Genomic DNA, 27205 nt, shown 5'->3' with positions numbered 1-27205 from the left:
CTCATAATGGCTTCTTTGACACAACTTTGGTCCTCATGTTGATAAACAGCAATAAAAGTTTCCAAAGGTGATGGAAAGACTGGAGGAAAGACGAGGTGCTGAGAGCTCTCTTAGACCTGCATTAAGGAGGCAGTTAACACACCTGAGCAATTACACACGCCTGTGAAGCCATGTGTCCCAAACATTATGGTGCCCTGAAATGGGGGGACTATGTATAAACACAGCTGTAATTTCTACAAGGTGAAACCAAAATGTATAAAAATGGTCTTTAATAAAATCTGACAATGTGCACGTGATTTATTTCTATTGTGGTCTTATTGTAATTTATTTCTGTTTAGGTCCTATTGTGCAGGGTGGCTGTTATCCTAGTACGCATGCTGGTCAATACTAATAGAAATAAAAGTCACTTTTGGCTAAGGACTCTGGTCTTAAATGGATATTGATGAGAATTTATAGCTGTACTTTAATTTATTTTTGTTTTAAAATGAGAGTGAAATGAAAATTCATGCTGCAGCAATTAAAACAAGCATGCAATGTACCAAAACGTGATGCCAGATACTTATCAAACTGCATGCAATTCAGGGCTATTAGCTACATCTGGCATCATCTAAGACATCAGCAAAGTTTAACAAAGAGCTCTCTTGAATCTTCAACACAGCCGTACTGATACTGATGAAGACGTTTCTTGGAAAACACTACCTGAAATATACCTGAGCAAGGTTTGCTTATTTATAGAATTTTAAAAAAATCATGAACACAGTGAGCTAAACAGCATCCATGGAGGCAAAGGGATGGTCAACGTTTCAGGTTTCAGACCCTGCGTCAGTACTGATTACCCTTTTATCTCCACTAATGCTGCTTGATTTGCTGAGTTTCTTCAGAAATTTGTTTTTTTTTGCCCTGGATTCCAGCAGCTGCAGCCTTGTGTGTCTCCATATTCTTATTACAAGAGTCACAGGATCATATATCATGGAAACAGGCACTTCGGCCCAACTTGCCCATGCCGACCAACATGCTCCATCTACAACAGTCCCATATGCACTTGTTTGCCCCATATCCCTCTAAACTCCTCCTGTCCACGTACCTATGCAAATGTTTAAGGTTTCAAAGTGAGTTTATTGTCACATGTTCCAATTAAAGTTTTGTGAAATTCAGATGGCCATACCAATAATTAGCAACAAGACAAACAAATAATTTTGAACATCCACCACAGCGACTTCCCCCACATTCCTTCCTGTGATGGAAGGCATAAAAAAAGTTCAATCTTCTTCCCTTCTTTGTTCCCCCGCGGTCGGGGCACTCGAACCTTCCATTGTCGGGGCGATCTTGGCTCCCGCAACCAGCGGTCGAGCCGTATGCATTGGAATGATCAAATTCCCGCACCGGGGGGAATCTCAGCTCACCCGCGCCGGGCGATCGGACTCCTGAGTCAGGGAGTTCCCCTAAATCAGTCTCTACCCGAGACTGCAAACTCCTCAATGTTGAAATCTGCAGGCCACGGTTGAAGCCTTGATCCCAGGCTCCGATGGCAAATCCACGGCCCCACATTGGGGCTCAAAGTCTGTCTCGAGCAAGGCCGCCAGCTCCATGATGTTAGGCCGCAGAGCGACCGGAGATACGATCCAGAAAAAAAATTGCATCTCCGGCGACGGCAGAGGTATAGAGACAGAAGTTACATCTCCTGGGGTTACAGGGGGAAGTACTTGAGAGGAGATGGTTTGGGTGGGATGGGATGAGTGAACCAAGGAGTTGTGGAAGGAGTGATTACTGCAGAATGTGGAAAGAGGTGGAGATAGGAAGAAGTGACTGGTGTTAGGATTATCTTTGAGGTTTTGGAGGCTGATTTGTTGAATATGGAGGTTGGTGGGGTAAAAGGCGAGGCCAATGAGAACTCTATCTTTGTTACATCTGGGGGAAGGGATAGTGATGTTAATATCAAAAATGTGGGTGCTTGGGAAAATGGAAGATGTCTGTGTAAAGATCTGTGAAACCTGCTTGACATAATTTGCAGAGAGTTGCAGAACCATGTGACATGGATGGCTCCAGGGAGTCTGAAGCCTGGGAAGAGGTTGCAGTGAGGTTTCTGTCCAGATGGCCTGCAAGTTGCCAATATGTCTGGGATTCCGCAGATGGAGCTATGCCCTGATGCTGAGGCATGCTTGGGATTGGTTGGGGAAATGTTATATCTCAATTATGTTACAATGCCTTACTGCCATTACTTGTGATTGGTCCAGAAGAGTGGCCTCACCAAAGATGTTTCGTTATCTAGTGATAATGTTTCTTTACTTAATGGAAGTGATTCTCCCTAAGTGCTATGTGTTGATAATATGTTATGTACTATTGTATGATTGGGCCAAAGAGTTGTCATTCTATGTGTTTTGCAGCCGGTATCAGTAATTGGCTTGTAGGGGTTGCCTCCTCCATGTAATGTCACGCCCTTAGTGCGGAAGGGTATAAGAGGGTGGGCAATCCTTTGGGGTGGGTCAGTCGATTGTGACTTCTGTTCTGTTTGCATGAGATATTGTTGTCTTGCATGAGTGGATCGGCAACCGTCCCTGCAGTTCGTTCTACAATAAAGTAAGGTTTTGGAACCAGAGTTTGACTAAACCAGACTAGGGGAGTAAGTTTAGATCCGGAATAAACAGTGAGAGCAGAAATACGGAACAAAGAGGAGGCACGGGTGAGGGATCCATCTATGACAGCCTGGTAGAATTCATGTTCACTAAAGAATGAGGACACCTCGGATATCGTCGCAAGGAAACCTCAACTTGGGAGCTGATGCGGCAGAGGCAGAGGAATTGAGAGTCGGGGACGGCATCTTTACAAGAGGCAGGGTGGGAGGTTTGTAGTAGTCATCATCCGTCATGTGATAGAGAGGGAGAGATCAAGAAAGGGGAAAGAGGTATCATCCAGGTGAATTTAAGGTGAGGGGGAGGGGAGAGAAATTGGTGAAGTTAATGAAATCACCAAGTTCTGCATTGATAGCCCTGAAATCGTTGATGTAGTGGAGAAAGAGTTGAGGCATGGTGCCAGTGTACACCTGAAACAAGGACTGTTTGACGTATCCAACAAAAGGGCAGACAGTGCTGTGGCCCATGCAAGTACCTGTGACCACACCTTTGACTTGGAGAAAGTGAGAATTGTGATCCCAGTTCTGGACTCTAAACAAAATGCTGATGATTTCCATTATCCAGATGACAATTTTCTGTATAATCTTAAGGGATAGTTACAGCTTTGCCAACTGGAGTGCCCCTAATTATATTTTAATCTCAGAGATGTGAAAAGATTACTCATTAAGTAAAAGGTCACACGTTCCTATCCGTTAACTTATATAAATGTAGAACATGGCACCTTGCTTCCTTAAGCATGTTGTCCATGGCACACTAGCACCATCATCTGGAAATAAATGAATATTCCATTCTATACAAGACAAACACATCTACAGATAAGTGATTCCAAAATGCAATTCATATATTAGTTTGAATGTTGAATACATTTATTATTGAGAAATGCAAGATGTTTAGTTATGTTCAGAGCATAAGTGCAGGTTCAACAATTTACAAAGATTATCGGAAATATTACTGACAAGTTAGAATAATAATAATAATAATAATAATATATTTTATTGTCATTGCACGTCAGTGCAACGAGATTTAGTATGCAGCTCCAACCGATGAAAAAGAAAGTAAAATAAATAAGTAAGCTGTGTGTCGTGACCATCCGAGGGAGACAGTCCATGGGTGGTGGGGCTCAGCAGGGCCGGTTCAGAGCCGCTATAGCTCTTGGAATAAAGCTGTTTCTGAGTCTGGAGGTTCGGGCGTAGAAGGCCTTGTAACGTCTGCCGGAGGGAAGTAGTTCAAACAGTCCGTTACAGGGGTGTGATGAGTCTTTATGGATGCTGACGGCCTTCCTGAGGCACCGTGTGTGGTAGATGCCCTCCAAGGCTGGTAGCTGTGTCCCAATGATCCTCTGCGCTCTGTGGATGACGCGCTGAAGAGCTCTCCTCTCCGCCTCCGTGCAGCTGAGATACCACAGAGATGCCATGCGTTAATATGCTCTCTGTGGTGCAGCGCTAGAACGTTGTCAGCAGCTGTTGGGGCAGACCAGTCTTTTTTAATGTCCCCAGGAAGAACAGTCGTTGCTGTGCCTTCTTGACCAGCGCAGCGGTGTTGGTGGACCATGTGAGGTCCTCTGAAATGTGAGTGCCCAGAAATTTAAAGCTGGACACTCTCTCCACACTTTCCCCGTAAATGGAGATTGGGGCGTATTCTCCATTATGGGTCCTCCTGAAGTCAATAATCAGCTCCTTGGTCTTGGAGGTGTTTAGTGACAAGTTGTTACGTGTGCACCAGTTCGCCAAGTTCTGCACCTCCGCCCTGTATTTTATTTCATCACCGTTGGTGATCAGCCCAATCACTGTTATTTAGTTAGAATCATTTGTTTTAATTTATAAGAAACAAATCATTTAGGAATATGTCTTAGCACATTGAAGTAACAACATACTGTCCAATGATATGGGAGGGTTTGGATTTCGGTTACACCAGAATTTGAATGATGACTTGAAGCATCCACAAAACCCAGAAAACAAACTCACTCTTCTCACTCAAGGTTCCTATTTCCAGTGGATGGACATACCGTTTATAATGAGTCAACTCGAACACACATCAAGATGCAACATATGTTTATTTAATCTACTTACAGCAAGGATCTGCAGACATTACATCTCCGAGGTGATACTCATTATAACTAGTGTAAGGAAACTCTTGATAATATGAAGCACATAATATTATAACTATAATTGGCTAGTATGAAATAGTCAATCTACATCCTTCCTTGTAGAAACAAAAGCAACATTGGTGGCTAAGCATTATACTGTAGGTGGAATGTTAATAATACACTTGCAAAATTACACAAAATCGCCATATCTAACGGGTGGCCTACAAACCCGTCCGGCCCGTGTGCGGTACGAGTCCGCCTCACCTCCTGTCACTGGAGAAGATACCGACCGGGGAGGGATTAAAATGGGGAAACGACCGGTGACCCAACAGGCAGGGAGGCTGACGAGATAGGCGAGCGAGTCGACAAACGCCGCGGGGAGACCGTGGTGGAAACGATAGGTGGCAGTGGCAGGGAACGCGGGACCGACTGTGGGAGGGTATATGAAACGCAAGACATCAGGATATGGACTCGCCGGACACAGTTCCTTCACCAGGAAGGATATGTTGACGGTTGCGTCTGTAGATGACTCCGTCCGCTTCGACCAAGTGAGAGCGCGGCTCTTTGGCAGGGCCGTGGATGTGTCCCAGACGTGCATAAACCTTGCTTATCTGGAAACGGACCACTTGTCCACGCGCGAGTTTAAGTGGCTTGCTGGATTTGTCGAAGAAGCGTTTCTGTGCGTCCCGTTTGAATTGTAGTGGCTTCTGAACTGCAGGTGGGGAACAAACTTGTGGCTGGAAAAGTTGCTGGGACACGGGCAGAAGAGCACGGGTTTGGCGAGACTTCAGTCGTTGGGCTGGAGATCCCAGTATGGGATCCCGTGCAATATTCCTTAAGTGCCTGTCCCACTTTCACAACCTAATTCACGACCTCTGCCGAGTTTGCCCTTGACTCATACTCGCAGCATGGTCGTCACGAGGTCGTAGGTAGGTGGTGATGCTAGTCGTAGGTACTCGTGGCATCAAGTAGGTCAGGCCGTTTTTTCAACATGATGAAAAATGTCCACAAGTAAAAAGGGTTGTGAATTAGGTCGTGAAAGTGGTACAGGCCCTTTAGGTTGAGCAAGTCCAGGTACATGTCTGATTTGGCACAGTATGACTGCTCCACGAGTTGTTTTGCACTTCGGACAGCGCGTTCGACGAGTCCGTTGGACTGTGGGAATTCAGGGCTGCTGGTGAAATGTTGAAAGTCCCATCGTTTTGCAAAATTTTTAAAAGCTTAGCTGGTGAAGTGCCTGCCGTTGTCGGACTGGATACGTGCAGGGGAGTCGTGCACGGAGAGGTGACACTGCAACTTTTCGACAACTGCTTCGGAAGTAGTGGTTTGAAGTAAATCGATTTCGAATCAGCCCGAGTAAGAGTCAACAAGAAACGGATAGTGTTTTCCATGCCATTCAAAGATGTCAGTAGCTACGGGAGAGGAAAGACCGGGTGCGGCAGTAAAGGCTGCTTTTGCTGATGTGGCGTCAGGCTTTTGCAGACGGCGCAAACTTCGTTTTTTCCTCGTATGTGTTTGGTCATTCTGGGCCAGTAAAACATGCTTTGCTCCCTTTGGAGGGTTGCCTCCATGCCGGGGTGGCCCCTGTGGATGTCGTCACAGTACTAGTCCCAGAGGGCAGCTGGGATCACTACCTTGTGGCCCTTGACAATAATTCTGTCCTGTAACACTAGTTTGTCGCGAACCAGGAAGTATGGCAGGATTTCGAACGGGGTGTTGTGTCGTTTGTCTGGTCAGCCACTCTGGATGATTGCAGACAGCAATTGTAAAGTCTCATCAGCAGCCGTGTGCTCTGGTAGGCTGCTCAAACAATCAGTTGGCACAAACAAAACTTTCATTACTGAGATACACAAAAAAGCTGGAGAAACTCAGCGGGTGCAGCAGCATCTATGGAGCGAAGGAAAAAGGCAACGTTTCGGGCCGAAACCCTTCTTCAGACTTTCATTACTGAGAATTGGTCCTGTTCAGAGAGTTGTTGTTCGTTAGTTTTACGCGGGCCTCTGGATAGCATGTCTGCTATGTGCACGTCTTTGCCTTTCTTATAGACGATGTTGAAATCAAACCACTGCAGTTGCATCATCATTTGCTGTAGTCATGCTGGGCAGCGTGGATGGGTTTGTTCAAAATGGTGACCAGCGGTTGGTGGTCAGTCTAACCAGTCACATACTTGCCAAAGATAAAGTCCTTGAATTTTGTGCAGGCGAAAACCACTGCGAGCAGTTCCTTTTTGATCTGGGCGTAACGCTCTTCAGTGTCAGTCAGTGTACGGGAAGCGTACGAAACGGGCTTGAAATCGCCATCTGTAGTGGTCTGCAGGCACGCTGCGCCTAGCCCGTACTGGGACATATCTCAGTTACTGGTAACTCCAAAGCAAAGTAGGCGAGAGTAGGTGCGCTAGCCAGCTGCAATTTGGGAGTGTGAAAAGCTTTTTGGTGCTGCGGATACCAGGACCATGCCGCGTCCTTGTGCGTCAGTTCTCGCAAGGGGGGCATGGCCATCCGAAGAGGGGGGGGGGTGCGTTGGGTGCCACCGCACCCCCCTTTTCCCCCCCAGAGTTAGGAAAAATATAGAAATAAAATTGGGGAAAAAATAAAATAAATAAATAATCAGGAAAAAAAAAATCAGCGTTTCCACTTTGGAAATGGCCAGTTCTCCGTTCTCCCGTCGCCGGGCGGGAGTGGCTGAATCTGAACCCAGCGGCTGTAACCCCAACACCAGACGCCGCTGCAGCGGGGCCCACTCCCCTCGCCTCCCCCCGCCGCCGGGGCCCAAGCCATCTCCCGCCCACACCACCCCCGCCACCCCCGCTGGGCCCACGCCACCCCCGCTGGGCCCACGCCACCCCCGCTGACCACCCCTGCTGACCCCCGCTGGGCCCATGCCACCCCCGCTGGTCCCACGCCCCCTGCGCTGGGCCCACCCACCCCCCACCCCCCCTGGGCCCTGCCACCCCCGCTGGTCCCACGCCACCTGCGCTGGGCCCACGCCACCCCCGCTGACCCCACGCCACCCCCCCGCTGGGCCCATGCCACCCCTGTTGGGCACACGCCAACCCCACTGGGTCCACGCCCACTGACTCCTGCTGGGCCCACGCCACCCCCACTGGGAGGAGATTGATAGATTCTTGATTGATACGGGTGTCGGAGGTAATGGGGAGAAGGCAGGAGAATGTGTTTGAGAGGGAAAGATCTCCCAATTTCTATACAATACTTTGACTGATGAAGGGCAAAGTGCCAAAATACTTTTTGACCACCTGATATACCTGCGACACGACCTTCAAGGAACCATGCAACCATCAACCATTCCTCTGCCCACCTGGCTAATTGATCCAGATCCCGCTGCAATCTTTCACAACCATCTTCACTATCTGCAAAACCACTCACTTATGTATCATCAGCAAACTTGCTAATCTTGCCCTGTTCTATGACGTTTCACAGAGTGCTGGAGTAGCTCAGCGGGTCAGGCTGAGTATAGAAGTTGGGAGGTCATGTTGCAGTTGCATAAGAAGTTGGTGAGGCCGCATTCAGAGTATTGTATTCAGTTCTGGGGACCATGGTATAGGAAATATATCATCAAACTGGAAAAATTACAGTGAAGATTTACGAGGATGTTGCCATGACTAGAGGGCCAGAGCTATAGGGAAAGGTTGAGTAGGCTGGGACTCTATTTCATGGAGCACAGGAAGATGAGGGATGATTGAATAGAGGTGTATAAAATCATGATTTGAATAGATATGGTTGAGTCTTTTGCCCAGAGTAAGCGAATCGAGGAGCAGAGGACATAAGTTTAAGGTGAAGGGCAAAAGATTTAATAGGAATTTGAGGGGTATGTTTTTCACACAAAAGGTGGTAGGTGTATGGAACAAGCTGCCAGAGGAGGTAGTTGAGGCGGGGACTATCACAACATTTAAGAATCAGTTAGACAGGTACATGGATAGGACAGGTTCGGAGGGATATAGATCAAACGTGGGCAGGTGGGACTAGTGCAGATGAGACATGCTGGGCCAAAGGGCCTGTTTCCACACTGTATCACTCTATGACTCTATCTATCTTTCCCTCTCAAACCCATTCTCCTGCCTTCTCCCCATTACCTCCGACACCCGTATCAATCAAGAATCTATCAATCTCCTCCCGAAAAATGTCCTATTGACTTGACCTCCACAGCTGTCTGTGGCAATGAATTCCACAGTTCACCACCCTCTGACTTAACAAATTCCTGCTCATCTCCTTCCTAAAGGAATGTCTTTTAATTCTGAGGCTGTGGCCACTGGTCCGAGACTCTCCCACTAGTGGAAGCATCCTCTCCAAATCCACTCCATCCAGGTTTTTACCAGGCTGGGACAGACGGCAACAGCTTCACACCGTGTCCCAAAGCTTGTGTCCTGTCCTGCATCACCCAAGGCAGCAGAGATGTTATAGGAGAGGGCAAGCACCGTCACAAAGTAGCTCACGATGGTTTGGGTAACATTCAGGAATGTCTATGCATGTCACATCATGAATATTACTGAAGAACGGTCTTGACCCGAAATATAATCTATACCTTTTCTCTAGAGATTCTGCCTGACTCACTGAGTTACTCCAGCACTCTGTGAAACGTCGCCTATTCATATTCTCCGCAGATGCTGCCTGACCCACTGAGTTACTCCAGCACTTTGTGACTATTTTCCCTTCACCCATCTGCCCAAGCCCACTCTCTCCCCTCGTTTCCTATGTTCCTTTCCACCCATAAACCTCTCTCTGCCTTTACATTTCACTCCTCTTTCAAATCTGCTCTACTTATCTACGTGCATTTTTCTTCTTAACTTTTTAGTCATAGAATGATGCAGTGTGGAAACAGGCCCTTCAGCCCAACTTGCCCACACAGACCGACATGTCCCATCTAAACTAGTCCCACTCACACACGTTTAGCCCATATCCATCTAAATCTGTCCTATCCATGTACGTGTTCAAATGTCTCTTAAACATTAGGATAGTCCCAGCCTTAACTACCTCTTCTGGCAGCTCGTTACATATACCCAGCACCCTTTGTGTGAAAAAGCTACAGTACCTCTCAGATTCCTGTTAATTTCTGAAATATTGGTCATAAATTTGGTGCATAAATGCTCCAAAATAAGGCTCAGATTGCATTGGAAAGCATCTAAAACCCCTGAGCTTCCAGGGCCCTTAAGCTAGCCCTGGACCCTGGCATCGAGGGACTTCATGCTTCGCGCTCGTGATGTGCGCAGCGCGCACATTATTTCACATTAAGTTTTTTGTAATCCTGTCATGCCACCCCCCTTTTTGAAAAGCTTCGTACGGGCCTGGGGGCAGATATGTCGGTGAGGTTGGGAATAAATTTTCCCAGGTAGTTGACCATTCCGAGGAACCTTTGTAAGCTCACGACATCAGTAGGAACCGGCATTTTGTTGATAGTTGCAGCTTTTGACGGGTCTGGTCCGAGACCATCACTTGTCCGACGAATACATGTCCGACGTAAGTAACCTCTGGAACTCGAAACCTGCACTTCAGGGGATTGAGTTTGAGCTGAATGTCTTTGGCACAGTCATGTATTTTCTTTAGATTGGCGTCATATTCAACCAGATTGTGTCCGTAGACGAGAATATCATCAACAATGATGGCGCATGGGTACTCAAAACAGCGAAGTTTTCCAGCGGTTCCATAGTGCGCTGGAAAACTTCGCTGGCGGAGTTGATGCCAAAGGGCATTCTCAGAAATTTGTATCGGCCAAAGGGAGTGAGATTGGATGAGTCTGGGTCCAGTGGAATCTGCCAAAACGAGCTTTTGGCATCCAGAACTGAGAATACTGCTGCGTTGCCCATCTGGGCAGCAACTTCAGTCGATTGCATTGGGTAATGCGGGCGTTTGATGGCAGTGTTAAGATCTCTGGGGTTGATGCAGATACGGATCTCCTCCTTGTTTTTCTTTGTTCCAACCACCATGGTGGAAACCCAGTTAGACGGATCAGTAACTTCAGCAAGAACACCCATGCAGACCATGCGCTTGAGTTCATTGTGTATTCGGTCACGCATGGAAAACGGAACACGATGTGGCGCTAGGACCACAGGAGTAACTTTGGGATCGACAGCAATGTGGTATTTGATAGGCAACTCGCCAAGCTCATCGTTAAACAGTTCCTTATATTGAGAGAGGAGCTGTTGAATGGGCCCGTTAGCGAGACAGAGTTTATGGACAGCGCAGCCAAAGTAAACCATGCCTAGATCGTGACATGCATTGATACCGAGCAAAGTCTCTGAATCTCCCTTAACAATATAAAACTGTAAGGTACGGGTCTGTTCGTCTATGGTGCACTTTAAATCAGCTTGTCCAAGTGGGTGTAGAACATCTCTCCCATAAGGCCAAAGTGTTGCGGAGGCCTTATCAATACGTTCAGCATTATGGATTTTTTAAAACTCTCTTAATGAGATGACGTTGCGTTTGGCGCCAGTATCTACCTTAGCGATCAAAGGCCTGTTATTTACAAACATGGTTACCTCAGGGTCAAGTTGCTCATTACACGAAGGGAGGAGAGTGTGGATGGCAAACTGGTATCTGTACTCTGAGAGCGGTGCGGGGGATGGCAAGTCAGGCTCTTGGAAGTCATTATCAGTAAGTTCATGTTGAAGCAGGTGCAGGCTCGTCCTTGAAGCTACAGGAGTCCCATGGGAATGGCAGCACCGAGCAAAGTGGTTTAATTTCTTGCAGAAATTACAGGCTTTCCCATAGGCAAAACAGAATTGGCGACCCGTAGCATGGAAATAGTTGCAATTTTGACAAGGAACAGCAGACCTGGTGCGGGGGTTGCGAGAGGAGAAGTCTGTAAGATTGACACTATGTTGCGAACGGTGACTGAGGGGCACAGAGTCAGTGTGGGGAGACGTTATCTCAGAAATCCGACAGGCATGCTCTGCTTGTTCAAGGGCTAAGTCAGTATTACGACGAAGCTCACCTTGTAGCTTGCTGTCAAGCATTCCTCCAACAAGTTTGTCTCGGGTGAGCTCATCCGTAAATCACAAAATCGACAGCGTGCAGCCATGTGCTTCAACACGCTGATAAAACGTTCAATAGGTGCGTCGATCTGCTGTAAACGAGCAAGTCACCCCACCACCCCCCTCTCTCCCATATCAACTCCTGCCTGTCAGCCATCAAATCTTGGATGCAACTCAACTTCCTTAATGCGATCTCAGGCCACTCTCCGTTAACTTTTGTCTTAAAATTAGAAGGAATGTCTATGAATAAATCATTCTGGAGGTTTAACTCGCAAATTTTAAAAGACCCACAAGGGAGTATATATCTAAAAAAACAGATGGACCTATTTTTTGAGATAAATGATACACCAGATATATCCCCCACGCTATTATGGGAATCCTTCAAAGCATTTATTAGAGGAGTCATTATTTCATTTCAAGCTTTTCAAAATAAAAAGAATAAGAATGAACAAAGACATTTAGAAGAACAAATAAAACAATTAGATACAGATAATGCTAAAGATCCAACTATGGATAAACATAATAAAATTCTACTATTGAAATTCAAGCTAAATAAATTATTGTCAGAGAAAGTTATAACACTATTTCAAATTACAAAACAAGAACACTTCAAATTCGGGGACAAACCCCACAAACTTCTAGCACGCCAATTGAAAAAAGGGAAAAAGAGAATGCAATACTAAAGATTAAATCAGATAGAGGGGAATTATTAACATTACCCAAGGATATCAATAAAAGATTTGTTCAATTTTACCAGAATCTATACACATCTAAAACATCAATAGACAATAATAAAGTTTCAGAATTTCTGGATAATTGTAACCTCCCACAATTAGAATTGAGGGAACAAGAGGAACTGGGAGCACAAATTACTTCAAAGGAGATAGAAGACAATAAACACACTAAAGAATGGAAAAACACCAGGACCAGACGGATTCAGTAATGAATTTTATAAAGCTTTTTACGACATAGTTACCCCACGATTACAGAAAATGTATACATATGCTTTTAAAGAGCAAAGCTTACCTGAAACATTAGCAGAATCAACGGTCACATTAATACTTAAAAAAGATAAAAATATAGAAGAACCAGGATCATATAGAGCTATTGCTTTGTTAAATACGGATCAAAAAATAATAGCGAAAACACTAGCCAGAAGACTAAGCAGGTATGTTAGTAGACTGATAAATGAGGATCAAACAGGATTTATACCTAAGAGGCACTCATTCAATATTTTGAGACGCTTGCTTAACATAATGCACTCACATATCGAGGAGAGACGGGGAGCGGTCAATGCCTTACGGGGTCGCCGGGCAGTAAGCTCGCCGCTGGTGCTCCGTCCATCTCATGACCAAGAGTTATCTATCATCTCACTGGATACAGAAAAAGCGTTTGATCAAGTAGAATGGGATTATATGATTAAAGTATTGCAAAAATTCCAATTGGGAGAGAACTTCATCGCATGGATAAAACTATTATACAACAAACCTACAGCTAGAATACTAACTAAAAATATACTATCCTCGAAATTTGAATTATCAAGGGGCAATAGACAAGGATGTTCACTATCACCACTGTTATTTGCTCTGGTAATTGAACCCCTTGCTGAAAAAATAAGAACACACCCGGATATTTATGGTTATAATACAAAATATTAAAATAACAAAATATCCTTATACGCCGATGATGTACAACTGTACATCACAAAACCACAAATTAGTATACCAAACATATTAAATTTAATTGAGGACTTTGGATCCTTCTCAGGATATAGAATAAATTGGAACAAAAGTGAAATTATGTCGATAAAACCAAAAGACTCAACACACCTCAGGAAATTCCCCTTTAAAATAGCCACAGAAAAATTCAAATATCTGGGAATTGAAATTACCATGATATGTTTAAAGCCAATTATAATCCCTTACTTAAGAAACTAAATAATTTGATTAAATTCTGGAAAACACTTTCGATGTCCCTAATAGGCAGAATAAACGCTATAAAAATGATCTTCTTACCACAAATCCTATACCTATTTCAATCAATACCTATATATCTCCCAAAAAAGTTTTTCAAAAAATTGGACTCAGACATTACAAATTTTATATGGGATTATAAATCCCATAGAATACAAAGAGCACACCTTAATAAACGAAAAGAGTTGGGGGGTCTAGCGCTCCCTAATTTTATGTATTATAATTGGGCAGTAAATATTAAAAATATGATTCGCCTGCTGGACAACTGTGCTCAGCAGGTGGACTGGATTGTAATGGAAAGAGGGGACTGCTCTCCATGTAATATAGGAGCGACTCTCCTCTCACCAATATATTTGAATAACAAAAAATATAATAAAAATCCAATTATACATAGCACAATTAGAACATGGAAACAAATAAAACAGAATCTAAAATTAAGAAACCTATCTCTTTTAATACCAATAGTTAATAATCCATCGTTTAAACCATCAATTATAGACAAATCATTTATACAATGGGAAAGAATGGGAATCAAAACGCTCGAAGATCTGTATGAATTGGGAAAATTACTATCATTTCAACAACTACAACTGAAATATAATTTGAAAAATAATCAATATTTTAAATATCTTCAAATTCGTGATTATCTGAAAAAATACACAATAGACTATCATAATATGCCTTCCGACTTATTGGATGAAGCAATGAATACAAAGGCGGAATCAGCTAATCTAATATCGTACCTATATAACATCATCTTAAACATAGAAATACCCACAACTGATGGAATTAGAAGAGACTGGGAACAAGAATTAGCTATAAACATTTCAAAAGAGAGCTGGGATAATCATTTACTACAGGTGCATAAATGTCCGATCAACGTACGACATACTCTCATCCAATTCAAAACATTACATAGACTATATTATTCAAAAACTAAAATAAATAAACTCTTCCCTAATGTCTCACCCATCTGTGATAAATGTCTGTGTCAAGAAGCTACCATAGCGCATTCTTTTGTTTTTTGTACAAAAATCCAAACATTCTGGAATGAAATATTCGACATCTTTACAAAATTAATCAAAATAAAACTGGTACCAAAACCAGAATGGATCATTTTTGGAATATCGGAAGGTAACCCTGAACTAAACGTGTTTCAGAAGAATTTACTCAATTACGGGCTAATAATGGGAAAAAAGCTTATACTTAAATTCTGGAAAAATGCGCCCACACCAACAATAAAAATGTGGATATCAAATATGTTTGAAACATTACATCTGGAAGAGATCAGATTCCTCTTAGCAGGTAAAGCAGACCAATTCCAAAAGACGTGGTCTACGTTTTTGGAACTATTACAAGCATGAGGTGCAATAGTAATTTAATTAAATAAATAAATAAATAAATAAATAAATAAATAAATGGTGTCAGTAAAACAACAAAAACAGACTTGGTTGGTAGTCCCCTTTCTGCGGAGTTTAATGTTATAATAGAGCGATTGTTTCTACTTTCTTTTTCCTTCTTTTCTAGGGTCTACTTTCTTTCTTTACTTCCTTCTCTAACTTCTTTTCTAAGGGGCTTTCTTTTCCCAACACTCTCCTGCACCTTCACGACTCTTGCGCACTTTCCTTACTTCCTGTACTTCTATCTTTTTCTTAAAGCTCAAAAAATGAAGCGGTACAAAAAATGTATTAAGACATATGTGTTGTGTATTATTGTAAGTTACCGTACTTCTAATAAAAAAATAAAAAAATAAAAATAAAAAACTTCCTTAAATTAAACAGTAACAAAACAGAATTGCTCCTCATTGGCTCCAAATCAACACTCACCAAAATTTACAACCCCACTCTCACTATTGACGGCACCACTGTCTCCCCATCTCCTCAGGCCCGCAACCTTGGCGTGATCTTTGACCCAACCCTCTCCCAACCCTCTCCCTTGAGCCTCACACCCGCCATGTTGTCAAAACATCATTTTTTCACCTCCGCAACATTGCCAAAATCAGACCTTCTCTCACACCCCCCGCTGCTGAAAGACTCATCCATGCCCTCATCTCCTCCCGACTGGACTACTGTAACTCTCTTCTCTTTGGCATTAATTCCAGCAACATCAACCGATTCCAATTGGTCCAGAATGCAGCCGCCCAACTCATTACTCACACCAACACCATTACTCGCACCTACAAAGCCCTCAACCCCTTGCCCCCCCCCCCCCTTATCTCACTGACCTCCTCTCCCCCTACCAACCCTCACGGTCCCTCAGATCCATTTCAGCCGGTCTCCTCTCTATTCTGAAATCCAACCTCTGCACTTTTGGGTCATTGCGATGAATGATGCAAGCATAATGAGTGTAGTCACGCTCGAAAAGACGCCAGCGTTCAGCTGTCAGAATCAAAGATCAGAGGACTTGCCATGATCCATGATGATGGAGGTAATAAACACACAAAATAATCAAAAGAAAATAAAACCCGATAAACATGAGTGGAGCGAGCAAGATTCACTCTCTGACACCATGTAATGAGTCAACTCGGACACACATCAAGATACAACACATGTTTATTAAATCTACTTACAGCAAGGATCTGCAGACATTACATCTCCGAGCTGCTACTCTAAACTAATTAGCGTAAGCAAGCTCTTGATAATATGAAGCACATAATAGGCAGAGCCACTACTAACAAACACTATAATTGGCTAGTATGAAATAGCCATTATACACCCTACATCAAACTTTACAGCTTGTTGGCAGTGAATAGGTCAGAGCAGACATTTCAAAGAAAAGAGATCCAGAATGAGTGAAATAACCGCTGCCTTAACATTCAGTACAAAGCTCTACATGTAAACGTGCAAGCAAAGAGATGTTTAATTCATCTTTGCCCTGTACCCTGCATGGATCACCTTCTGACAAATTATGACCATGTCTATTAAGACATGGTCATCATTTGACATGGTTTGACATCATTTGACATGGTCATCATAAGACAGTCTAAAGAAGGGTCTCGACCCGAAATGTCGCCTATTCCTTCTCTCCATAGACGCTGCCTCACCCGCTGAGTTTCTCCAGCATTTCTGTCTATCTTCGATTTTTCCAGCATCTGCAGTTCTTTCTTAAACACCATGTCTTTTATACTTACTTTCAATGTTTATTCAAAATCAATTTAATTAACTATAAATAGACAGAAACTGAGATTAAAAATATCTGAAAACTTGATACTTTGATTAAATTGCACCCAAGAAAAAAGGCCTCTAAGATAATACGATGAATATTAAACCTCGAGGCTCAGTAAACGTGCCACTGATCATTAAATCATATGGACCAATAAGGTTATGGTTTTCAACTTTGGATCTGTTTCTGGTTCATCCCAGTCAAACCAAGGACAGCCCAAGGTGTTTGCAAAGGAGTCAGGCTCTGTTTTAACTGTTCACCTCTTTAGACAGTTTACCTTGCTGCATTATCTGGATCTATAGAAACAAGTTAATGCCAGGAAGTAGAATTGTGAAAAAATCTGCATCATCATGGTTGGTAAGTCACAGAATTTCAACGACCTCTAGAGGACAGAATGATACATTGCTTTAAACTGTGGTAACACAATTTCCCAATGTACTGTAAGAAAAAGGAACTCATTCAATGTAACTTAATGGTCCTACACAAATCGAAAATAAAATAGTCTATAGGTGCTCAAACTGGACACAATCCCTCCCCCCAAAACAGTGCTGGAAGGAGGCTAGATCACAATTAAATAATAGATAACATGGTAAACCTGTGAAATAGAATCATACAGCATGGAGGCAGGTCCTTCGGCCCAACTTGTCCATGTTGACCAAGGTGCCCCATCTAAGCTAACCCCATTTCTGCTTTCCAGAGACTGTACTCTCCGTAACTCCCTGGTCAATTCATCTCTTTCAACCCAAACTACCCCGTCCCCGGGTACTTTCCCCTGCAACTGCAGGAAATGCAACACCTGTCCTTTTACCTCCCCCCTCAACTCCACCCAAGGACCCAATCAGTTTTTCTAGGCGAGGCAGAGGTTCACTTGTACTTCCTCCAACCTCATCTACAGTATCCGCTGTTCCAGGTGTCAACATCTTTACATTGGCAAGACCAAGCGCAGGCTCGGCGATCGTTTCGCTGAACACCTCCGCTCACTCCGTCGTAACCTACCTGATCTCCCGGTTCCTCAGCACTTCAACTCCCCTTCCCATTCCCAATCTGACCTTTCTGTCCTGTGCCTCCTCCATTGTCAGAGTGAGGCACAGCGCAAATTGAAGGATTAGCACATCATATTTAGCTTGGGTAGGTGGGCCAGTGTGTTGCCAACTATAGAAACAAGTTAATGCCAGGAAGTAGAATTGTGCAGGAAGTAGAATACACCTTGGGTATACACCCCAGTGGTATGAATGTTGACTTCTCTAATTTCAGATAGCCCTTGCTTTCTCTCTCCCTCCCCTTCCCAGTTCCACTACTAGTCCCACTGTCCCCCGCTTACTTTCTATCTTTGTCCTGCCCCCTCCCCCAACATCAGTCTGAAGAAGGGTCTCGACCCGAAGCGTCACCCATTCCTTCTCTCCATAGATGCTGCCTCACCCGCTGAGTTACTCCAGCATTTTGTGTCTACCATCGGCAGTTCTTTCTTACGCATCATAAATAAAGCTCGTGGCTACTTTGGCCGCCGCAGACAATGCTAGCTTTGCCCTGGTTTAAGGGTACATCACATTTTGGTCATTACCATTTTGAAGGTGATTAGAATTATCATCAGAGGCCTAGTTCCCGTGGGCCATTTTGCCCAGTTCTGATTCTTATGGCGTCTTTATTTTCCCAGGTACATTCAAATACCAGACCCACTCTTAACAGAAAATAATATGAATTATTCCCAAACGAATCCCAGACCAACCCTCACCTCCTGAGGCATACCAAAACTTTAGAAGGTATATAATACTTTTAATGATGAATAAATCCGAGTGAACCAGCTTCAGGAAGATTTAAGCAGTGCCATGTTTTTTCTTTAAATAGCACTGGCAGATCTGGTTCTTTCACCCTTTCCAGCTTTGAGATAAATTGCAGGAGGTTAAGAAGGCCGACCAACACTGGAGGGTAGCGTTTGAAAAAGATAGTGACAACCTTAAATTCCATGTTGCACACTGATTCATGGCATACTCTCCTTTCTCTCTATATGCTGTTGCCACTTATTAAGAATACACAGCCAAACCACTTTCCTGCGCATTCCAGAAATATATCTTTATTTTTAGGATCCCTTCTGAAAGTACAATTGGCAACTGAATGCATAAAAGAATAGACTCCGAACAATCCATTTCAAACTCCCTATTTCCTGCAGGGAATTCATTTTCTTTACTTAGGTGCTCCCCTTTTCTTTGCCATTTTTATAGTTATGCCAAGCAGATTGCTCACTATCATAAGTTTCACATAGTCCTTTTAAAAATCTAAAATGGCAATGACATTTATTTCAGTAGCAAAAATAAGGCCATTTGAATTTTCAATAAACGTGTCTGGTACAATTGTTCAAATGACACTTTGGAGTGAGTATGTTCCATTTTATATTCAGCCCTCTCGGTCTTGTTGGACCATGATGGCTGAATATATTTAGACAAATGAAAGCAAAGTAAAAAATAATTGTGACTTAAACTAATTGTTTTAAACTACATTGCAGACCTTTTAACAACAATGTCCCTGTGGTAAGAGTTGCGCAGTTTTAATGATGTCCAAACATAATCATGACAGTTAAGCAAATGCAAAAAAAAAAAAGAATTTCATTCTTAAGAGTTGCAAATAAATTCAGAGCCTGGATAGTAAATATTTTTCATTATGTTAATCTGCAATAAAGAGAAGTGTATGTATCACTCACATTGATTCTACAAGTTCCGCCTTGCCCTGCACCTGTCCATCTACAGTTCCTCTCCTGGTGTTTCGAACCCATCCTACAACACCAAGTTTCCTTGCTTGATCCTCCGTGTACTATAAGAAAACAATAACATTGTATGATTTGGATTTAGTTTTATTTCAAATTGTCAGGTTACATGACCTTTTAAAAATCACAGTAGTTGGGGATCTATTTTGTTGTGTAATAAAATAAACAAAATACATAGTTATAAGTTGAAAGTGTAAATATTAAGCTGAATTGCATTGAAAGGGAAATATGGGTTTCCTATTTGTATGAATAATGTGGGAACAAAATAGCTTGTACTCGAGTAATTTTGTTTTGTATTTCAGACACATACCCAAGAGCAACAAAAATGAATTAATGGAGCTATATAAATGGCAGTGTTGGCAATCATTGAGTTATGCAGCACAGAACAGGCCCTTTGGTCCAACTGTTCCATGGTGTATACCCAAGTTCCATTTGCCTGTATTTGGCCCATTTCTCTCGAATGCTTTCCTAGCCATGTCTTCTCTAAACGTCCTTTAAATGTTGTATTTGCACCCGGCTCCATCACTTACTCAGGCGGCTCGCTTCATGAACTTACCATCCACTGTATGAAAACCTGTCTCCCATGTCCCCTTTACACCCTCCCCCACCCATCTTATACCTCTGCCCTCTAATTTTAGATTGCCCTATCCTGAGAGAAAGAGTATGACTATCAATTTATTGATGCCCCTCGTGATTTTATAAACCTCTATAAGGTCACCTCTCGGCGGCTTCAGGAAATATAGTCCCAGCCTATCCAATGTCTCCTTAAAGCTCAAACCCTCCCATTCTGGTAACATCTTTGCCAATCATTTTTGCACCCTTTTAGCCTACTGATATCCTTCCTATAGCAACGTGACCAGGACGATGCATAATATTGCAAGTGTGGTTTCACCAAAGTCTTGAACAACTATAACATGACATCCCAACCGTTTGACTCAGAGCCCTGCCCTATGAAGGTAAGCATGCCAAATGGCTTTCTCACCAACTTACCTACCTATATTCCCATTTTCAGGGAACTATGTATCCGTCCACACCTGGTCTCTATATTCTAAAAACACTCCCTGCGACCCTATAATTTACTATTTATATCTTACCTTGGTTTAACGTATCATAATGTTTAATGTATCATAGTGCATCACTTTGCACATGACGAATGGCAAATTCCATCTGCCATCCCTTGGCCCTTCCCCAGTTGATCTAGATCATGTTGTAGTCTGAGTACTTAAAAGTCTACCACACCAGGAATTTTTATGTCATCCGCAAATTTACTCATCATCATACCAACCACCTTTTCCATCCAATTCATTAATATATGTGGCAAACAACAGTTGCCCCAGCACCGATCCCCGTGGCATCCCTGGTCACAGGCCTTCACTCTGAAAACATCCCTTGCACTGTCACTTTGCGTCCGTAAGGGTCGGTGCTGGAGCAGCTTCTCTTCACGTTGTATATTAATGATTTGGATAAGGGGATTGAAGGCTTTGTGGCCAAGTTTGCAGATGATGCTAAGATAGGTGGAGGAGCAGTGTAGAGGAAGCAAGGACTCTGCGGAAGGACAGATTAGGAGAGTGAGCAGAGAAGTGGCAGATGAAATTCAGTACAACAAAGTGTGGAGTCATGCATTTTGGTAATAAGAATAAAATCGTAGATTATTTTCTAAATGGGGAGAGAATCCAAAAATCGGAGGTGCAAAGGGACTTGGGAGTGCTGGTGCAAGATTCCCAAGAAGTTAAATTACAAGTCGAATCGGTAGTAAGGAAGGCAAATTCAATGCTAGCATTTACATCAAGAGGACTGGAATACAAAAACAGAGATGTAATGCTCTATAAGACGCTGGTCAGGCCACATTTGGAGTACTGTGAGAAAATTTGGGCCTCATATCTGAGGAAGGATGTGCTGACTCTGGAGAGGGTCCTGAGGAGATTTACAAGAATAATTCGAGGAATGAGTGGGTTAGCATATGATGAGCTTTGACAGCACTGGGCCTGTCCTCGCTAGAGTTTAGAAAATTGAAGGGGGACCTCATTGAATCATACAGAATAATGAAAGGCATAGATAGAGTGGATGTGGAAAGGATGTTTCCACTGGTGGGAGAGTCAAGGACCAGAGGTCATAGCCTCAGAATTAAAGTGCGCTCTTTTAAAAAAGGGGTGAGAAGGAACTTCTTTAATCAAAGGGTAGTTAATCTGTGGAACTCATCGCCACAGAGGGCTGTGGAGGCCAAGTCAGTGGATATTTTTAAGACAGAGATAGACAAGTTCTTGATTAGAACATGTGTCAAGGGTTATGGGGAGAAGGCAGGAAAGGATTAGGTGGCAGAGATCAGCCATGATTGAATGGCGGAGTAGACTCGTTGGGTTGAATGGCCTAATTCTACTCCTATAACATTTGAACTTTCTCTCCTTTGTATGAAATAGGCTGGCTTGCCCTGGATCCCATGTCATAATCATAGGGACCTAGTTTGATACAGTGTGGAGACAGGCCCTTTGGCCCAATTTGCCCACACAGGCCAACATGTCCCAGCTACCCATTCCACCTGCCCACGTTTGGTCCATATCCCTCCAAACCTGTCCTATCCATGTACTTGTCTAACTGTTTCTTAAACTTTGGGATAGTCCCAGCCTAAACTACGTCCTCTGCAAGCTTGTTCCATACATCCACCACCCTTTGTGTGAAAAAGTTACCCCACAGATTCCTATTAAATCTTTTCCCCTTCACCTCTGTCCTCTGGTCCTCAATTCACCTACTCTGGGCAAGAGATTCTTTGCATCCACCTGATATATTCCTCTCATGATTTTATACATCTCTATAAGATCACCCCACATCCTGCTGCACTCCAAGTAATAGAGTCCCAGCCTACTCAACCTCTCCCTATAGCTCAGACCCTCTAGTCCTGGCAACATCCTCATAAATCGTCTCTGTACCCTTTCCAGCTTGACAACATCCTTCCTATAACATGGTGCCCAGAAATGAACACAATACTCTAAACGTGGCCTCACCAATGTCTTATACAACTGCAACATGACCTCCTAACTTCTATACTCAATACTCTGACGGATGAAGGCAAATGTGCCAAAAACCTTTTTGACCACCCTATCTACCTGCGACTCCACTTTTAAGGAACCATATACCTGCACTCCTAGATCCCACTGCCCATGTGACTTAATATAAGGCAATATTTCAAGAAAGTATCTAGCTAAGGTCTTTTATCTCTGGAATACCATTAGGTGATAAATAACTCAGCCTATTAGGGTAACATCTATTCTGAGAAAAGCATGTTTAAATAGCTAGCTAATGCGGTATTCATGTTAATATTTTAAAGCCTTTATTCTAACAGTGTGAAAAATTGAATATTGAGTGACCTCATGAAATAATGGATTACAGTCAGTTATCTTTTCTGACGTTCTCGATTAATTATTGATATTCAAGCAAACTTCTTTGTAACAACATTGCCCCTGGTTGCCCACCACTACTATTTTTATTCAGAGCTGCCACAATGATTCTGATGTGAAATCATGATTCAGTACGAACTTTAATATTGAGAGGAAACAAAGAACTATACAGTACATCAAGAGGTCACTTGTCCACTGTGCAAATCTTTGAAAGACATTTCGACTCAATTCCTCTCTCACCATTCATCTACCATATTTCTCCATCCAATTGTTTATGTAATTCCCTTCTGAAGGCCGCTAGTGAATCTGCTTACACCCTCTCTTGCAGTGTATCCAAGGTCATAATTTCCTGTTTATTTTTAATTTCTCATATTCCATCTTATTTTCTTTGCTACTGTATTTGGCTTAAATCGGAAACCTCTGCTTTTTGCCCATTCTGCAGAGCACCTCATTAATTGTATATTAAACCCTTCCATTTCTTTGAACATTTCCGATCAGACCATCTCCTAGCTTCTCTGCAAGAGACAAAAAAGCTGAGCCTTTACTGAACAAATTAAAATGATCATCAGAATTCGCTTCAAATTTCTAAGCTAAAATGGCAGTATTTGCTCAACTAATCTAAAAATATTTCAAAAAAATATTGAAAAGGTCATCTTACCATTCTGAAACAGACCCCTGTGTGGAGTAAAAGAAAGAAAAACAGATTAACTATACAGTATGAAAACGCAATAAGACTACATATTACAAGTTAGTTTACATTGAATAAAACTTGTACTAAGATCTCAGTAGATGTATTAAAAATGCACAGTCAATGATTTACGGAATTATAAAAATGTATGGCACAAGGCATTTATCCTATTTTCTTTGTGCCCGTTTTCTTTTCACAAACGTTATTTGATCTGATGTTTTTATTTTATTTCAAAGCTTCTTTGGTCCTTTCAGTCATAGAGTTCAGAAGAGGAACTGACCCCTTAACTACCACGTCCAAGTCAACATTTTTGCCTATCCACAGTAATCTTATTTGCCCATATCTTTCTATGTCCTACCTGTATAATCATCTAAATATCTCTTAAACATAGTGATTGTATCCGATTCCAACACGTCCTCTGGCAATGAATTCCAAATATCAACCATTCATTGTGTAAAAACTCTCCTCTCAGATCCCCTTTAAAACTTCCACCTCTCACTTTATACCTGTCCCATTATTTTTGATACCCTTGCCATGGATGAAAGATTTTCACTATTTATTCCTTCTATGACCCTTATAATTTTATACACCTCCATCACGTCATCCTCTCAGCCACTTTTACTTCTGAGAAAACAAGCCAAGCCTCTCCTCAAAACTAAAGTCCTTTAATCCAGACAATATCCTTGTGAATATCCTCTGCACTTTCTACAGCAAAACCTGGTCCTTTCTATTGGGTGGTGATCTGAACTACACACAATATACCATGCACTTTAACTACAGGTGCACAACCTTTTATCCGACGATCCAAATAACGAAAACCTCCGAATAGCGGCCATTTTTTCTGTCCTTGAAAACGTTCACCGAGGGCGGCCCGCAGAGGTGACAGCGGAACCTCCGGTCGGTCCTCGAAGAAAGAGGAACTAAATCCCCATTCATAAAAGAGAAGGTGAGGGTATATTGCGCGGGAGGGTTAATAATTGACAATATGCTGCTAACTGCCCGCTGAGTTAAAACGTTCCCACGGTAGACACGATACACAGTGTATCGTGAGTCTTGTGTGGGAACTTTTTAACTCAGCGTGCAGGCAGCAGCAGATTGTCGCTTCCTTCAGTTTCACCCCACCTACACCCCTCTGCTTCCCGGCCAAGTGTGTGACCCCTTCCCTCCCCTCTCCAGCTCCCCGCTCATTGCACCGGCGCGGGGGCTTTGCACTGTCTTCAAGTCGGCGATGCTAGCAGCACAGTGCAGTCACCGGAGACGTCAGGACCAACGGGACATCGACCCCCAGGCCCACCGCAAGCACGGAGATCCCAGAGACCCACAGCCAGCAGCAGCCCAGCCCCAACTCCAGAGGAAAACTGCAAACTGGCCGGAGACGTCAGGACCACCAGAAGCCGCTCCCCGATGGGCCACTACGGCGACAAGTGGCAGTTCGCCCACAGCCCGAGCTGCGCCCTCTCATCGGGACACCGACCCCCAGGCCCACTGCAAGCACGGAGATCCCAGATCAGCAACTCCAGCCCAGCCCCGTTCAAACTCCAGAGGAACACGCAGTGTATGGGCAGAAGCTGAAGGTACTTCTTGTTCTTGGGGTCGCGCAGCTCGGGCTGTGGGCGAACTGCCACTTGTCGCCGTAGCGGCCCATTGGGGAGCGGATTCCTCTGGAGTTGGAGGGGGAGGGGGGTATTGTGCTGTTTGATCGCCCCCTACTATCCCAGGGACAGGGAGACAGGACGTTCACCGAGGGCGGCCCGCAGAGGTGACAGCGGAACCTCTGGTCAGTCCTCGAAGAAAGGGGAACTAAATCCCCATTCATAAAAGAGAAGGTGAGGGTATATTGCGCGGGAGGGTTAATAATTGACAATCTGCTGCTACCTGCCCGCTGAGTTAAAAAGTTCCCACGGTAGACACGATACACAGTGTATCGTGAGTCTTGCGTGGGAACTTTTTAACTCAGCGTGCAGGCAGCAGCAGATTGTTGCTCCCTTCAGTTTCACCCCACCTACACCCCTCTGCTTCCCGGCCATGTGTGTAACCCCTTCCCTCCCCTCTTCAGCTCCCCGCTCATTGCATCGGCGTGGGGGCTTTGTACTGCCTTCACGACGGCGATGGCTGCAGGTCAGTGCAGTCACCGGAGACGTCAGGACCAATTGGACGTCGACCACCAGGCCCACCGCAAGCACAGAGATCCCAGAGACCCACAGCCAGCAGCAGCCCAGCCCAGCCCCGCTCCAACTTCTTCTGCCGGGATCAAGGCGCAAACTCGCGACCTTGCGGATATGAGCCGAGCACTCTACCACTGAGCCAGCCATTAAAATCTACGCAAAAAAATTTCCATTCCGAAGACCGACAAATTCTGAATTACGAAAGGTGTCTGGTCCCAAGGCTTTCGGATAAAAGGTTGTGCACCTGTAGTATGACAAATAGACTCAGGAATAGATGCTTTCCGAAAATTATAACTACTCTTAATTCAAATTCACACATGCACTGACTTCACAGCCCAACACCCGGACTTCCATCTGTATATATGTATATAGCGCCGCAGAATTGTGCACCTATCCCCCCCCTCCCCTTCTCCCGTCTGTTCTTGTTTCTCTGTTTCTTGTTTTTTGTACTAAATTATATGTATGCACTGAGTACGAGCAGCTTTTAATTTCATTGCACATGTATAGTGACAATAAATGGCATATCATAGCATATCATATCGTATTTGGTAAAGCTGTAGCATAACATCCCGACTGTGATATTCTATGCCACAATCTATAAAGGTAAACAAACTATATGCCTTCTTCATTACCATATCTACCTGTGTTGCTGCATTCAGGCTATGGACTTGAATGCAAGGTCCCTCTGTTCATGAACATTCTTTAACATCCTAACATTTTCTGTAAATATCCTACCATTAATTGACTTCCCAAAATGTATAATTTCATGCGTGTTGGGTTTTAATTCAACCTGCCAACTTTCTGCACAATTTTTCATTTGATTTATATTCAGCTGCAGCGTAAGACAACATTATCCATAACACTAGTTTTCGAAACATCTGCAAACTTTCTGATTATACTTCCTACATTCACATGCAAGTCAATAATATGTCACAAATAAGAGGAGTCCCAGCACTGACCATTGTAGTACATGACTGGTCACAGATCTCTGAAAGGTAAAACATCCTTCTACCACGATCCATTGCCTCCTATCACCAAGCCAATTTGGGGTAATTGATCTGATCTGGGTAACCTGCAGCTTGTTCAAAGTACGCACCACCCTGTATATTAAAAAAGTTGCCCCTCAGGTTCCTTTTAACTCTTTCCCCTCACCTTAAACTATGGCATCTGGTATTTGGTCCCCTATTCCAAGGAAAAGACTGACCATCCATAAGCCAATTTTGTATCCAAATGGCTCGCTCGGACTGAATCCTATGTGATATAACCTTTCAACTAACCTTCCATGAGGTACCTTGTTAAAACCTTTGCTAAAATCTACATAGATAACATCTATCACACTGCCTCGTCAAAAAACTCAAATTAGCTA

The 27205-nt window shown here is 43.5% G+C and overlaps 1 protein-coding gene across 3 annotated transcripts in view; it reads right to left on the bottom strand.

The window, feature by feature from the left end:
* Nucleotides 1-27205, bottom strand: part of LOC129699769 (acylphosphatase-2-like) — a 97817-nt gene that overhangs the window by 62829 nt on the left and 7783 nt on the right. For all 3 annotated transcript variants that reach the window (XM_055639834.1, XM_055639835.1, XM_055639837.1), the window contains exons 2-3: nt 23645-23661; nt 19532-19641 (exon numbers count right to left, since the gene is read on the bottom strand). In XM_055639834.1, the coding sequence (XP_055495809.1) occupies nt 19532-19641; nt 23645-23661 (127 nt within the window). The remainder of the gene's footprint in view (nt 1-19531; nt 19642-23644; nt 23662-27205) is intronic.

Source organism: Leucoraja erinacea, chromosome 8 (assembly GCF_028641065.1).
Source record: "Leucoraja erinacea ecotype New England chromosome 8, Leri_hhj_1, whole genome shotgun sequence".
Taxonomy (NCBI): domain Eukaryota; kingdom Metazoa; phylum Chordata; class Chondrichthyes; order Rajiformes; family Rajidae; genus Leucoraja; species Leucoraja erinaceus.
This window is presented reverse-complemented; position numbering and strand designations above follow the sequence as displayed.